General features: G+C 42.5%; 1 protein-coding gene across 1 annotated transcript in view; it reads right to left on the bottom strand.

Annotated features, from left to right (window-relative positions):
• Positions 1–8,544, bottom strand: part of LOC119464246 (uncharacterized) — a 124,295-nt gene extending 115,751 nt beyond the window's left edge. Inside the window, exon 1 of the mRNA XM_049655424.1 lies at positions 8,375–8,544. Within this exon, the coding sequence (XP_049511381.1) occupies positions 8,375–8,464 (90 nt within the window). The 5' untranslated portion in view covers positions 8,465–8,544. The remainder of the gene's footprint in view (positions 1–8,374) is intronic.
• Between the last annotated feature and the right edge of the window lie 8,344 nt (positions 8,545–16,888).

Below are 16,888 nucleotides of genomic sequence, written 5' to 3'. Positions count from 1 at the left end.
GTCGTCATGACGTCAACGATGCATGGTTGCTCCTGAGATCTAAAGTTCTAACTTTGATTGAGCAACACGTCCCATCTAAACTACTTAGCTCTATAAGAGACCAAAGGATAAGCCATGGATGACGCGTTCAATTCGCAGCATTAATTATAAAACACGCCATTTAATCGTTCGCTTTCGTATTGTCAAATCAGTTGCCATCCTAGATAACATTTCCGGACTTAGTGTGCTTTCAAGAGCAAAGTTAGCCAAGCCAAAAAAAACTTTTTTGAGGGTATGGAAGCTCCCATAAAAAGTAACAGCAAATCAATTTGGAAATTTATTCAGAATAATCGTAAACAACGTATAGACGTACCGTATCTTCTCACGGTGGATGGAAGTATTACGGATAACGAAGGCAAAGGTGTCGTGCTAAATAATTACTTCAAATCAGTGTTTCGGGAAGACTCGCCCGGAGATAGTGCCATTTTGCCAGATGTTAACCAAGTAACGCAGCCGATGGACGTAATTTCGCTCACTGAAGAAGGAATATTCCTTTTCCTGAGCGCCATAAAACCCAGCAAAGCAAACTGCCCAGATATGATACCGAACCGCGTTTTGAAGGATTGTGAACGCGCCGTGAGTCGCTTTCTCCATCGTCTGTTCGCACTTTCGCTGAAAATGGAAAAAGTTATAGACGAATGGAAAGTTGAAAACGTTGTACCGGTTCATAAAGAAATATCTGAAAATAATGTTGAACAATACCGCCCAATTTCTCCGTTATGCGAAGCATAAAAAGTATTGCAGCGTGTTTTGTATAGCAACATATATAGCTAAACATCTCAGTGAGCAGAGGTATTTTTTCCAGAACCAGCATGGATTTCGCCAGGGCTTCTCCTGTGACACACTACTGGTTGATTTCCATTTCGACGTGTGTCTGCAATTGATAAAGGATTGGTGGTGGATTGCGTATTCTTAGACTTCAGAAAAGCGTTAGACAAAGTCAGTCATCGTTGCTTATCATACAAGCTAGCCCACCTTGGTCTTCCTGAAAATCTGTTTAAATGGCTGGAAAGCTACCTTTCTTCTCGTAATCAGCTTACCATTGTCAACGGTTCGAAATCGTCGTCAGTTCCTGTCACGTCTGGCGTACCACAGGGATCGCTGTTAGGCGCTTTTATGTTCTTAATCTTTATCAATGACATATCAAAACGAGTTACTTCGAAAATACGGCTATAGGCAGATGACTGCGTTGCTTATCGCCCAATTAACACTGCAGCTGACATCGAAATTCTTCAATATGATCTGCATAAAACTTCTGAATGGTGTAGTACCTGACGCGTGGCTCTAAACACAACTAAACATTCATTTCTCGAGGGAAAAGCTAGACTCACCAAACTTCTGTGTAACCAAGAATGTCAGCTTACCACATGTAAAGGAGGCAAAGTGCCTTCGGGTATACTGTACGGATACCCTCGCATGGAATGAACACATAAGAAAAACCGCAAATAAAGCCAACAGAACCCTTGCCTTTTTGGCTCGCGCTTTCGACGCGTGCCCTGAGGGCGTGAAAAAGGTGCTGTACACATCATACGTTCCGCCTATTCTCGAGTACGCGAGTGTACTGGGATTCTTATCAACAGCACATAATATATAGTTGCTGGAGCGTGCAGAAAATCGAGCAGCCGGGTACATTGTCGGTGACTATCGCCGCACAAGTAGCGTCACCGTTATGAAGACTAGATTGCAACTGCAGACATTGAGCGATCGTAGGCGTTATCTTAGGCTGAAGTTCATCCATAACATTTTTCATAGGCACCCTGGCATAGATAAAACGAGCTACATGATCGCACCACATTACATTTGGAATCGCCGCGACCATGCCTTTGGAAATTCGGGAGACAACTTAAAGAATTAATTTACTTAAGTATTCATTATTTCAGCGAACGGCACCTGAGTGGAACAAGCTTCGTGAAACCGTTGTGGGCATCGCATCGAATTCTCAGTTTATGTGTGTGTTCAAGCTCTATAGCGCTGCTTTTACTTTTGTTTTCTGTACTGTACTTCTGTACTTATTTTGTTTTATACGGGTATGATACCTAGATACTAGCAATCTATTGCTTTTGTTTACCTGCTTATAAAGCCTTGTTTCGCTTGTGTGACACTGTGTTTTGTGATTACATCTACAAATGTGTACATATGCGTATATCCCCCCCCCCTCACTATATTGCGCTTGGAGCGAATCCGGGTTTATGTAATAAATAAATAAATAAATAAATAAATAAATAAATAAATAAATAAATAAATAAATAAATAATCCGGCAGATCCCACGCCCTGTGGGAATCGATGTTATGCGAAACAGCCTTGCGCGAGCCTACCAAGTTCACGAAACCGCCATGAGAGAATCAAGACGTCGGCGGCTGTTTCATGACCTACATGACATGCATGTCATGAGTCCTCAGGAGTCCCTTAAGCTATGCCTAAGAGACCTTAAGATGAAAGCCTTAGTCATGCTCATGAATATGACTTCGATCGTCAACCTTTTGCCTTTTCCTCCACTTAGTACCGCATCCGAACCCATTCCACTGGTCTTTGAGTGTTAATCTTTCTTCGCTGAGTCATTCTCATTTTTGATGAGTCATGGTCATGACTATGAATTCTACCACAATCTTTTAATGTTTCCTTCACTTTGTGCTCAAGTCAGAACACATTTCAGTGATTTTGAGTACTAATATTTTCCGCTGAGTCATTGTCATTTTTGCTCAGTCGTGGCCATGACTATGACTTCTACCATCATCCCTTAGTGTTTAATGTTTCCTTCACTTAGTACCCACGTCAGAACCAATTTCCGTGGCTTTTGAGTGTTAATACTTCTTTGTTGAGTCATTGTCGTTTTAGCTGAGTCATGTAACTATGCTGCTATCGCCATCCCTTAGTGTTTCCTTCACTTAGTACCCACGTCCGAACCTTTTTCAGTGGTTTTTGAGTGTTATTCTTCTTTCGCTGAGTGATTGTCATTTTTGCTCAGTCATGGTCATGACTATGACTTCTACCACCAACCTTTATTGTTTCCTTCACTTAGTAACGACGTCAGAACCGGTTACATTGGCTTTTGAGCGTTAATCTTTTTTCGCTGAGTCATTGTCATTTTTTTAGTCATGCTCATGACTCTGATTTCTACCATTATCATTTAGTGTTTCCTTCACTTAGTGCCCACGTCCGAACCCATTTCAGTGTTTTTTTTTTAGTGTTAACCTTTTTTTCCCTCAGTCATTGTCATTTTTGCTGAGTCATGCTCATGACTATGACTTCTACCAGCATCCTTTCGTGTTTCCTTCGCTTGGTACCCACGTCCGAACCCATTTCAGTAGTTTTTGAGTGTTTAGCTTTTTCGCTGCGTCATTGTCATGACCTACATGACACGCGTGTCATGACATTTACATCATGACCCATCACTTATGTTGGTCATACACTCCTGTCATACTATGCCAATTTTGGTAGCTACCAAGTTAACAAAACGATCAAGAGAGCACCAAAGTGTAGGCAGCTGTTTCATGACCTACATGGCACGCATGACATGACATTCATGTCATGATATAATATTTATGTTCCTCATATACTCTTGTCATAGTTTGCCCATTTTAGTACATACCAAGTTAGCGAAACGTGCATGAGTGCACAAAGACGTAGGCGGCTAGATAGATAGATAGATAGATAGATAGATAGATAGATAGATAGATAGATAGATAGATAGATAGATAGATAGATAGATAGATAGATAGATAGATAGATAGATAGATAGATAGATAGATAGATAGATAGATAGATAGATAGATAGATAGATACTGTCAAAGTAGCAAGTGTTCGCAAAGAAATGCTTCGCATTTAATAAATAAATAAATTGTTTGAGCCAGAACTTTCTGGCTCGGGCACACTGTTACTATGGGGAACGACCTGATTGTATTACTTGCGGTCGCGCGTCGTACTGACGAACGATTAGTCCTCCCTCATAGTAATGCCAACTACATCGCATTAAATTCTTGCTGGTTTGCATGAAACTGTAGGGCTCATTCTGCCACTGTCTTTTCTCAACGAGGAACGATATATACATACTCTGCGATGCTTGTCTCGGCCGCTTAGACGACAGATCACTCTCAAAGGAAAATATTTTCGGACCTTCGAAGTGAACCAATCAATCTAATTCATTGATTGCCATCACTCCCGAAGTTGTCATCAATGATGACAACATTTTGCCTATATATTTAACGGGGCCGAATTCACAAAGCATTTCCTTGGTAAGTGCTCTTTGCAGTTGCCCGGCCACGTTCACTAAAGATAGGTTCAGAATTTCGATCGGTTGGAACTTGCTCTGACAAACAATTCTAGCGTAAGCGCGTTTTGCCATTACTGGCCGATATACTTAGATCGAATGCTAAAACCAACGTAAGCTCACCGTTTCGTAGACATTACAATACGTGATAGAGGCTTCAGGAGCCGACACGTCTTGATGCTATAATAGCCGTGGCGTTTGATCAACGTAGTGGTTCCATTTTTTTTTTTTTTTTTTACTTAAAGTCAGGAAAGTGTGACAAAGTGTGACGTGAGGTAATCTGAGGGCAAATTCACAGAGGTTGTTGTTCGTGAGCACTGTTTCCCATTGGTCGACCACCTTTTGCTAAGGATATGTCGATCATCCCGATTGGCTAGAATCCACTCTTGCGATCACTTCTAGCGTAAGTACGTTTTTTACGTGTTTACAGAAAAGTTATCGCGCTATAACTATTCGTAACACAAGATGCCGGGCAATCCTGACGTCGGACACATGATTAGTGAAGGCCGCCGGCCGACAGAAAGGAACCCTTACGCGAACAAAATGCTCTGTCAATTCTGCCTCTCAAGTGTTGCTTGCGACTATCGCGTGAACACCCTGCATACGATAACTTTAGTCTTCACGTGCCGTAACGTGACTAATCTGCCCAGCATTACACGTCGCTTGAGCGTACCAGCTTGGCAACATGCTCCCTTTCGAGTAACACCCCAACGCGACTCAACTGGATAGTTGGGATGTTGACGCCGTTCCACCAAGCGCCTTATCAGGGTTCTCTGATGTGAGGCATCGCGCTCAGATTGTGACAGTTGCTCGGGCGTCGGCCCTTGCATTGTCCCACGCACTGGGCCTTCTTGAATAAACTATTTGCAAATGATAAAAGGGCGCATGTCGCCTCCTCAAACAGCGCAGCTAGAGCCGTTATCAGTGTCTATTTCTATCGCGAAACTATCACAGATAGAACCGGCCACACTGCGTAGACTGGTGCAGCTTAAAACAACACACTCTTCCAAAGAAAGAAATGACGCCTGTAGGAGGTACACTAAACAGGAATATTAAAAGAGTACTCACACTGTAATTTGTTCATTTAGTTTTGTCTTTGTGAATAATATAGGACTTGCATAATGTTCATGGAAGAGTGATCATACATAGTACTGTCGCGGTGCCTGTAACATTTCCGAGATGCTTAGATACAACGACTGATCATCACAAAACGGTTAAAGAACAAGCGCGTACAAATAAATGCTGACGTAACACTTGAGCAAAATATGGAAGAAAAAGATGTAGAATCATGCTTCTATGGAAGTGCGTCCCTGATTGTCAGTGCGTCATACATTTTTGAAGTTCTTCAAACTTCCACAACTTTCTCGCACGTGAGCGGATGTCACAACATAAGTGTGAAGATTAACATTGGTGTTTAATTGTAATTTGTATTCAAGCTACCAATTAGAATTTTTTTTCACTCCCATCGTATCTTCCAACCTTTTCAACTGAGTGTTCCTTCACTTTGCACCCTAGCCCACTACAGCGGCTCAGTTGGTATGACGCCCCACTGCTGTTTATACCAGGTCGCGGGTTTGAGTCCCTGCGCCCGTGACGACCGCAGTTCGATGGGCTTGAAATGCAAGAACGCTGGCGTATTTCTCTTTAGTGGCACTTAGAAAGCGCTGGTAGTCAAAATTTATGCAGACGCTTTCACAACGGCGTCTCTCATAACGCCAATGTTCCTGCAAGACGTTGAACTTAAAGAATCAATCAATTCATTTGCGCCGATTCGATTATTCAAATAGACCAGCATTTACCTCATCTGAGCATTGCCTCACCGGCGCACCTTCACCCATCCCTCTTAACCTCAACAAGAATACCGCTCACACGTTTTCTTTGTTTTAAGTCAACCGAGATACTCCTTATTCACAAACTACATTTTAAAAAATTCAATTATGGGGGTGCGACAAACTATAGAATAGTTGCAAAACAAGGCAGCGTGGCTTATTACAGCTAACTATGTGCCCCTTTCAGGCATCTCTAAAATCAAAAATGGCCTTGGGCCAATGTCATTACGGAGAAGAATGAAGATATCTCGTACCTGGCGAACTAGTTTCCTTCTAAGTAAACTTCTTTCTCTTACGCTGAACAACCACTTTTGAAAATTTTCGTTAGCTTCGCCGCTGACACATGGTACGGCGCGGTCTTCTTTATGTGTTTTCAGTAAGTAACGCAGCAAACCGCTTGGTGCTGCGTCTTTACACTGAAGCTGAAGAAACGTTGAAAAATGGTGTGCCTAGTTAACTTGCATCACTATTTTACGTGTAAAATCATTTTTGCTAGCACGAAAATTATTATAGGCACCATTGTGTATCGTACGAGTAAAGTTTTGTCTTGTTGAAGAGTTGTTCACAAGGTTAACCCTTAATGCCCTTATAAGGAGCGTGCATATCTCCCCTAACATAAGGAACCTTCACCGAAAAGGACATTCCCATTGTGCGTCACCACGCGTGAACGCCGTATTGCTAGATGTCCCCATGTGTAAAGGCCTTTGGAGTGCCCATGTGTAAGTGGTATGACGTTCTTTCATTAGCTGCTTGACACCCCACCCCACTGTGCAACATTCTGATGAAGCCTGCCAAATGGACATTTCTACGAACTGATCATAACTGCAAGGTCAAGCCGCCATTTGCATGTACCAACATATTGCTGTTTTCATTCCGTCACTCAGTCATTTTCGAATGGAATCATCTTCCTACACACATAGCCCAATAAACCGACCATGATACGTTTGAAAATGGCCTTCATGAAATCTTCAAAAATTGATCCCACTTGAATCGAATAGCCATTCTTTCTAATTACACTTTTTATTGAGTACGGAGAACAGGTCTGAACATTTTTTCCCGTGTGTAAGGATACGAGTATACCCTTGTGTACGAAAGAAATCAAATGCACTTTGACTTTTTTAATAAAAATTGCTTTTGCATGCGTCACTAATTCACCGGATTTATTATAACTTTTTTCTTTTGCACAATTAGTATTTATTTTTGTCTCCTCCCCTATGCAATGCCCTTAAGGGGCCTCGAAGTAAATACCTAAAAAAGAAGGAAAAAACTGAGCACAGAACGCTGTCCCGCCTCTAACTATGCACATATCATTTTTGTTTCTTGCTCCATCACTCCTTCCACTTAGCTTACTTTGAAGCTTTCTTTGTGGTGTGGAATGTTGCTGCCAAATTATTTAGTCCCAGTAGATTTTATTGAATTTATACGTATATGTTCAGCGCCAAATATGTTCAGTGGTTAAGTGGCCGTTTATAGCATAAGAGAGCCCGTCAAATGCACTGAAGCTTCTTTTCTATTCTTATCGTGATTCTACTCTTCAACATTTGGCCCACCCATAAATAGAACATGAGGCTAGAAGAGGCTGACAACCAATCACGATATCTTGCACCCGTCGCTAGGCTACTGAACGTTCCTTTCGTAAAGGTCCCGGCGGCGATTATGTTGCTATGGGCAATGTTAGCCTAGCACACTTGCTAAGCAATCGCTATTTAGGTTTCAGCGTATCAATCCTCAAAACTACATATAAACGTTGCCGCTCCTGGTAGTAATTCACTATATAACAAAATGAAAAAGAAGAAAGAGCGACATAATTGAATACGCGCCTTCGGGCGCACAATATTTGCACTGATTTTGGTGTCAGTAGCATACAGCAACTGATTTGTGTATATTTACGAGGTGTGGCCCTGCTAAGCATGAGGTAGCCGGATCAAATAACACGCCCGTGTCCCTTGCATCCGGGGCACGTTAAAGATCCCCTGGCTGTCAAAAATTTAATCCGGAGTCCCCCACTACGGCGTGCCTCATAATCAAATCGCGCTTCTGACACGCAAAAACACCAGAATTCGTTGATTCCAAATTCACCAAGCCTCTCACACGTTTCTTCTGTTCGCCATTGGCTGTCCAGCTTCGTTAATATTACGTACAGCATCAGGATCGGCTGGCATCCTCTCTTTCGAACAAATGTAGCTTAAGAACATTTTTTTTTCTTTTTTTTTTGCGAATACGAGTCATGAAACCCACCTTTGCACTGACGCCGCCGCATTCATTTCCAAGGAAAAGCACGACGAGCAATACTGCTGCCAAACGTAGCCGCACGTCACCCGACGCCATTGCGCTTCCTAGTCGGGAGTCGGTGTGCGCCGTCGAGTGTGCCAGCAGTCGCCGATGAACGCCCACTTGCAGAATGCTTATCGCGTGACGGCTCTCTCTCTCTCTCTCTCTCTGTGCTCCTCCCAACGCAGACGATAGAAGCCTCGTGGTAAGAAAGCGGGGAAATCGGCGCTTCGAAAATACCGGCTCGCCGTCGTATTGCACACGTATTGCCGGAAAGCTCGCAAGAGGCGCAGCGAATTGCCCGTAGCACACTAATGCGGTGGAAGTGCATTGTATAGTTATACAGGGTGTCCCAACTATCGTGCACCAAGACTTAAAAATGTGCAAATGCCACGTAGCAGGACGGAACCAAGCTAATGTTGTTTGCCGTCGCTTGGAGACACTCAGAGTATGTTTTGCATTCCGCCTAATTACGTGATTAATCTTAATTAAATAAGCGACCTCCCAAATATTATGATTAGATGAAAAGTGCCAATGAGACAATTGTGGAGCAACATGAAAAACTACCGATGTAGCTTTCTGTTGTCCAATACGTGCTACATAAATGTGTTTTTCCGAGCGTGAAAGAAGTCCACGAATACACGCAAAATTGCCGAGCGACTGGGCGCTCGAGGCACCTTGCGTGTATTTGCGGGGTTCTTTCATGCTCGGAAAAGACACTTTTATGTAGTACGTATTGAGCAACAGAAAGCTGTATCGGCAGTTTTTCATGTTGCTCTACAATTTTCTCATTGAAACTTTTCACCTAACTATATTATTTCAAAAGTTGAATAAATATTTAAAACTAATCATGTAATTAGGCGCAATGCAAGAAGTAATCTGAGCATCTCGAAGCGACGGCAAACCACATTTACCTCGGTTCTCTCCAGCTACGTGGCATTTGCATTTTTTTAAACGTTGGTGCATGACAGTTGAGACACCCTGTATACTCGTACTTTCAGCTTATGGCCTATTGTCTTACTGTCTCTCATTTTCGAGTTCGTTTCGGGTCGATTGGTGATTATTCTCGCCTAATAAGAAACGCTGTTCGCTAGAGCTCACTCGAAGTAATTTCTCTTTGTTATGATAGAGAATGAGCTTGCGCTCCGCGTCGATGAGCCGGGTCTGTCTCGATATGCTGCAGTGCCCCGCAGATGGAACGCTCACGCGCATGCGCAAGGAACCCATGCCCGCGTAAACTGACTATGCGTAACCTGATCGCGCGTCCTCTTTCCGTTTCGCAGGCAGGCTGATCGCGCAATGCCCGTGGAAGTCAGGCAAGCGTTTATAGAAAGAAGTGAAGCCAACAGCTCTTTCCAGTTTGTGAGCTCGTGAACTGTGAGCGAAGCGGACCATAGTAGACGCTGAGCCAGCTGAGCTAAGACATGTTATCATGTTTACCTTATAGAAAGCGATATTATAGAAAGCCGGTTATTGAATTTGTATTATCTTCATGAAATAAAGATTATTATAATTATTATTATTATTATTATTATTATTATTATTATTATTATTATTATTATTATTATTATTATTATTATTATTATTATTATTATTATTATCTATTGATTTAATTACTTGGTACTGACAGCGCCGAAAAAATATTAAAATTTCGGATTTACGAACATTGTAAAACGCACGTGGGATATTTATTCGCCTAAACACATAACGTATGAGGCCGAAAAACAATTCAAGAATGCTATGAATGGGTCTAGTTGGTGGATCTTCATACTTGCTTATGCGCTAGCACGTTATTAAATGCACCGACACGAAACACAAATAGACGGTTGATGCGCAAACTTATACAACTGATTCATTCTGGCCACGTTACATGCATATAAGGGTTTACAATCAGATTACCACGAACAAATTGTGGCAGTTTTGTTTGTTGTAATGCGATTGTAAATCCTTATATAAATGTGACCCGGTAAGAATGAATCATTTGTATGTTTGCGCATCAACCGTGTGTTAGCGTTTCGCGTCTGTGCTTATAAGAACGTGCTAGCGCATAAGCAAGTATGAAGAAAAGTAATAGCAAGAAATATGGCAGTTTCTACACATATGAAGCTCTACACAAGCAATGCAGAAAGAAGAAATAAAGGAATTTTTATTCTCCTCCAGAGGGCTTTCAAATGCCATTTCACACAACAGTGACATCAGCAAGCAATATGTCCCACTTTTGAATAGTTTTTTTGCACAAAATGACCTTTTATTCAATCCTGTCTTGTAGATAATCTCTCGTGCTTGCCAATCATGGTCTATGCGTTATGACCGGTAATGAGGCTGTAGTATATCGCTTTGTTTACCAAGCGTACCATGGTAGATATAAAGAGAAATCTTCAGGCTCAACCTTCTCCGTCGCTTTTCTAACGTCTCTTGTTTTTGTTTTAAGCTTTCCTTAGCGTTCGTAACGCTGAAATTGACACCGTATCTACACACCAAGCCGAGCTTCGTTTATGTTATTTATTTATTTATTTATTTATTTATTTATTTATTTATTTATTTATTTATTTATTTATTTATTTATTTATTTATTTATACTGCGGACCAGTTATTTGTCTATACCTAACTTATCTGCAAGCAAATAACAATAGTGTATGGAGCACGTGTCCCACAGAAAGAGAACACTAAAGAGAAGAAAAGAACGCACTCTTAAGCATCAATCGATACATCATATTGTCTCACCGGCCGTGACACATACGGACTTATCTCATTTATCGACAAATACTTCTGCATATTCAAAATTAACAATTTTACCTGCCTCGCTATTGCATTTCTCCGCCACACATCTTGGAAAATATGAGTACTTGTATCACTACGACCAAAAAAATGGTCATGCAGATTTATCAGTACAAATTTCAGTTGAATTACAAGCAGGTTCATCGATGAATATATCGTTTTCAATGCGAAAGCTTTAAATGGCTCATGAGGCGGAAAATCCGGCGTGGGCGCAACCCTGATGGTTTAAGAAATGGGCCCAAGTTAGTCAATCGTGGCAGTTGATGACATCAGTTAAGGCAAAGTTACCTACTGCAAAGTTAATTAGGGCAAGGTTAATTAAGATTGCGGTCATTACGGAGATCGAGCCCCCGACCATTGGTGGAAGTCGAACCGACAACCGTTGGTGGGATTCCAATCCACGACGTTTGGTATTATTTGGGCAAAGTTAATTAGGGCGCAGTTAATTAATATTGAATTAATAAGTCACTCGAGCACGTGACCTTTGATGGGTCTCACCCTCTACCTTTGGCGAGAGTCGAATCTACGACCTTTGGTGTTAATTGAGGCGAAGTTAATTCAGGCACATTTCATTAAGGTTGAGGTTTTTGAGGCACTCGAACCCATGACCTTTGTTGGGAGCCGAACCCTCTACGTTTCGTGGGAGCAGAACCCGCGACTTTGCGTTCTGCGCACTTCGTGACGAACACTGTTTGTTACTATGCATCAAAACCTTTCGGTCTTGTATTTACTCAACGACTGAAAGAGCACAGGCGTCGCGCCTGGGTTGCAATGCTTTCGCATTCATCCAACCAGGGATAGCTAAGCGCCCCTTGAATATTCTTTTATTGCGATAGCAATTACATGGATGCTCCAGGCCCATTTCTGCCGTCGCCGTGAGGTTCTGTATAGAGTCCAAAGGCAATAAAATCGTCGCCTCGCGCCGTATTCTGTATGTGCGAGTGAAAGCGTGCGAGGGTGAGCCGGCGATCGCGGCTCAATCTCACGCACGAAAGGGAGGGAAGCGGGAAGGAAGCGCGCCGTCTTCCAGTCGCGCGCAACGCTCCGTAGGGAGGGTCCTGACAATACTTTATGTGCAAGCTCGGAATAGTTCTCGTCATACCAACGAAATCGATTATCTTTCACATAAAGAAGCAAGACAGTGTAAAGGCTTCAGGGGTACTAGATTCTATTCTTACCATCCTTACTGTGCAAGAAACGGCTCACGTGCTGATTTTGAATTTATTTGCCTGAAAATTTAGGTGGATACCGCAGCAAGCGCCTTGTCTCACACATTACACGGCTCATTGATTCAAGCGTGCCGTCGTGAAGCTCTCGTTGTGTGAGTGCGTGATTTGCTCATTTTATATATTTTTTTCTGTATGTTCGTTAGACAATGAAATGCTGCGTAAAAACCACCGACGTCTCTCGTACCCCTTCCTACAATTTGATGGTTCTGCTGTTCCAGCTTTATATGCCTATTAAGCATGAAATGTTTTAGCTCCGGTTGTCGGCGACCTTCAAAGTTACATTGAGCCAGAAGCAGGAGACGCTTTTCGGGTACTCAAACGAGATCATCCGGGCAACCAGTCAAAAGTTAAGAAAATGCGGTCTCTGGCCCAAAACCCTTTGCACAGGAACATACGCCAGTTACTGTCCTAAGAAGTTACAAAAAAAAGTGCTTCCGAGTGCTTCCTAATGTTTGTTCACAATGTCACCCAAGCTGTACCTTCTAGTAGGCTGAACATTTATTTGTCATTTCCAAAAGCGACGTTCAAAAGGCAGATACAGTTCACAATTCACATGCTTGTGACCTTTTAGCACTGAGACAGGGTTACCTGTGCTCTTTTCATCGTCAGCGGTCCGCGAGTTCCGCGGCGCGGGTTTTGTGGCGCCTCCTTCGAGAGATGGCGCCACGCTGCGTGACCGGGCCGGCAGTGTCCGGCAAGCCGAGGATGGTTGTGTGGCGTGCGTGGTGTGGTGAGGTGTGACCTTGCGAGCATACACTATACCCATTTTAAGATTGTGGCTACTATCATCTGCAACCAATTTGCTTCGCCGGTAGCCATTTCATGCTTACATCTACTCTGAATTACGGCAGAGCAAGAAACTCTTGTAATCTATTTAGCACTACAAAATTGATTAATTGACGGATTGATTGATTGAAAGCATAGCCAACATTTCCAATAGTATCAAATAGCTCAGAAAATCATAATTTCAATGCTGCGTTCAAGCAACGATATACATTGAACCTGCTAGCTCACATGATTACAATAATTGCATCTCTAGGATGGCGGGACCTATCTCATGTTGTTCTCTCACACTACTTCCGTAGTCTCATCGCGGCGATTGGTTCTTCCATGCACTGCTCGGGAATGTCCTGCGCCACACAGAACGATGTAGGGCAGGCCGGAAAGCGCCCAGCGGCAATGACTTAGGTTTCTTCAATGAGGCGCCCATTCCTGAAGAGAAGGAATGCAACGGTGGTGACGTTACTACGTGCCCCAATATTGTTCCGCACCAAAGACATTCTCAAAGATTACCTCCTCCTTTCGCACGATGATGGACTGACGAGCCTACGTCTTCAAGCGCATTTGTAATTACAACGGCCCCTTGTTAGACAGAGACGCCACAATTCGACCCATATGGTCAAGTGAGCTCTGGCAGCTATTTGACAGCTGATATAGGCGATATTCCTGCTATTTCTTGTAGATAATGTATTAAATTCTTTTGTTATGCTTAGCCAACTCATCTTTTGTTATGCATAGCCAAAAGTTGTCACAATGGATACTTAGCCTTCGACTTGCATAGTTTTACCAATGAAAAAAAAATCTAGGTCTTTAAGTGACCGAATTACCACGATATGATTATGAGGCACGCCGTGGTGCGGGGCTCCGGAATAATATTGAACGCCCCGGGGTTGCTTAACGTCCACGCAAGACATAGTACAAGGTCGTTTTTTAATTTCGGCACCTATCAAAACTCGGCCACGCGGACGCTGCGGTGGGATTTGATCGCGCGTCCTCGGGCTTAGCAACGCAGCTTCAAAACCACTACGCCACCATCATGAGTGTAGCATATAGACGCTCGCAAACATCCGCCGGCAAGAACGGCAAACGTTTCCGAAGCAGATAAAATGTTCGGTGTCCGTGCTCGTATTAAAATGCCGGTTGCTTCGCAAGCATCCGGCATGCAAATCATATCGCACCCACGCAAACTATTTTTTTTTTTGCTTGCTCCTGTAAACACGGTGCTTGCCAACTACATGAGTTTCGTCAAAAAACCGGTGGTTAAAGGGAGAGGAAATAACCTAAAAGGGGAAGGGGGCAAAGGTAAGGTGTAAATTGTGCACAATATTGAAAAAAAGACCCGTTTTTAAGAGACTAATATCAGGAAGGCTATGATTTACAAAAGCAAAAACAAATCTTACGGGAGATAAAATATGAATATGGTGGGAAACATCGTGAAGTATTCAATCAACATTTAGGCGATTCGCAAGGTTTTTTCTTGCACCAAGGAGACATTCACAAATGGCCACGCAGGCGCTTATGTCTCTAGTTCTAAGCAGAGGCTTCGAAAAAAAAAAATAAACATCCTGAAAATATACAGGAGCATGTAACTATTGAAATAAAATTTAATTTCCGGTTGGTACTTTTTCTGCATCTTCGTTTCATTTACGTGTTTATTATACGTATTGCTTTATTCCAACTGCCCGATGTTTGGACTGTAAAATTTTTTTATAGTCCTGAAAGTGCTCGTTGGTCCCAAGGGTAACCATCATTCCTAACTTGTGCTTATCATCCCGCCTATGAAATTTTATTTTACTGTGCAGGACACCAAGCTCAAACTACAACTTCAATGAGATAAAATTGAATACTGTCTTATAATTCTCACCACTTTGACACTCACCGTAATATTTGACATTACACTGTGACAACAATAGCTAACAAGATTTCATGCTCTTGATGAGTAGGTTGCCGCAGTTATCATCATATTTACTTGCCAGTAAAAGAGGCAAATATTGCAACAGACTCAACTCCACTTTACATTTATACTTATTGCGACGCAACCTTTGCTTGGTAGAAAATGGTAGTTATGAATAGTATACGTGTAATGCAGCGAAGGGTTACCGCGGCTGTGACGTGTGCATTCTATCTATCTAGCTATTATCTATCTATCTATTCTATCTATCGAGCTATCTATCTATCTATGTATTCATGCATGCATGCATGTATGGTGGTGTATTATGCATGCATGTATGGATGTATGGAGTATGTAAGCTGTATGTATGGTGAGTGTATGTATGTATGTAGGTAGTGTAGGTAGTGGATGTTGTAGTGTTAGTATGTAGGTATGTATGTATCGTAGTATGTATGCTTGTATTAGTATGCGGGATATGTATGTATGTATGTATGTATGTATGTATGTATGTATGTATGTATGTATGTATGTATGTATGTATGTATGTATGTATGTATGTATGTATGTATGTATGTATGTATGTATGTATGTATGTATGTATGTATGTATGTATGTATGTATGTATGTATGTATGTATGTATGTATGTATGTATGTATGTATGTATGCGTTATGTATGTATGTATGTATGTATGTATGTATGTATGTATGTATGTATGTATGTATGTATGTATGTATGTATGTATGTATGTATGCATGCAATATATGGGTGCATATCCAGTTTCCCAGGGTTTGTGCGTGTCTAGAGATCATCGGGTACCGACGGTGGAGCGAGTACAGTACAGTGTGTTTTTTTTGGGAGGTAGCTGCACCATGTTCTTAAAATTAGAAGGGCCATATCCGCTATGTTGATTTCTGGTTGGTAACGATGTGTTTAGCATTCGAGTGCACCAATTGGCGGCCTCGAGATACAGAGCAATTGCTGCACTTACGTGCGGAATTAGCGAAGTTACGGTAATTAGCTTTCTAATCATCAACAATAGGGAGCTACAGCAAACGAGTACTTTGGGGCCCGTCCTCGACACTACCTATCTCAACTAACAAATTTTGAATAGCGGAGTTCATGTGGGAGCTGCGCGAACAATTACTTCCCGTTGGCAGGCTCCTTGAAACCGAAACTCGCCGCAAAAAGAACGTCTGTGTCGTCGATGTCGCCGAGTAAGCAGCGAAGTAAATGAGAGATGGCAGCGCCGGCGCTTGCGTCACGCAAGCGGCTTCCTGTGGCGCGCGCAACGCGATCAGTGATATTCGGCCGCTTCTCAGCCAGCCGAGTGAGGTTGAGTCACTTGCGTATCACGAGATAGTGATAACGCGGCATAGAACGTGCGTTCATCACCACATGGTTGGATCGCGTATACTGTAGCACGGTAGAAAGCAAGCGCGTTGGCCCCAATATACGATGACTAATTCCATTTCTCAGGGACACGCATCCTGGCTATTGAAGCAGACGATGGCTTGTGCCCAGCAGACAACGGAAGCGAGAAGCGTTTTCGACGGAATGATCGTACGCTTTGAGGTAGCTGCTTTAATTTTACTGATGAAGATAACTGTTTTGCTCTATCGAAAGCCGTTAGGTTCCGAGCCTACATTAGTTTCTTAGGCGAAACGTCTAACTTGCGTCACATTACGAAAGCAATACGGGGCCATCAGCGCCATTTTGTACGCGTCGCGCCTACGTCACCCCTCGAAGAAAATGCCGGAATGTCCAGAACAGAGCCACAGGCTGTTAAAATGTTTGAGTATTT

Source organism: Dermacentor silvarum, chromosome 9 (genome assembly GCF_013339745.2).
Source record: "Dermacentor silvarum isolate Dsil-2018 chromosome 9, BIME_Dsil_1.4, whole genome shotgun sequence".
NCBI classification, from domain to species: Eukaryota; Metazoa; Arthropoda; class Arachnida; order Ixodida; family Ixodidae; genus Dermacentor; species Dermacentor silvarum.
This window is presented reverse-complemented; position numbering and strand designations above follow the sequence as displayed.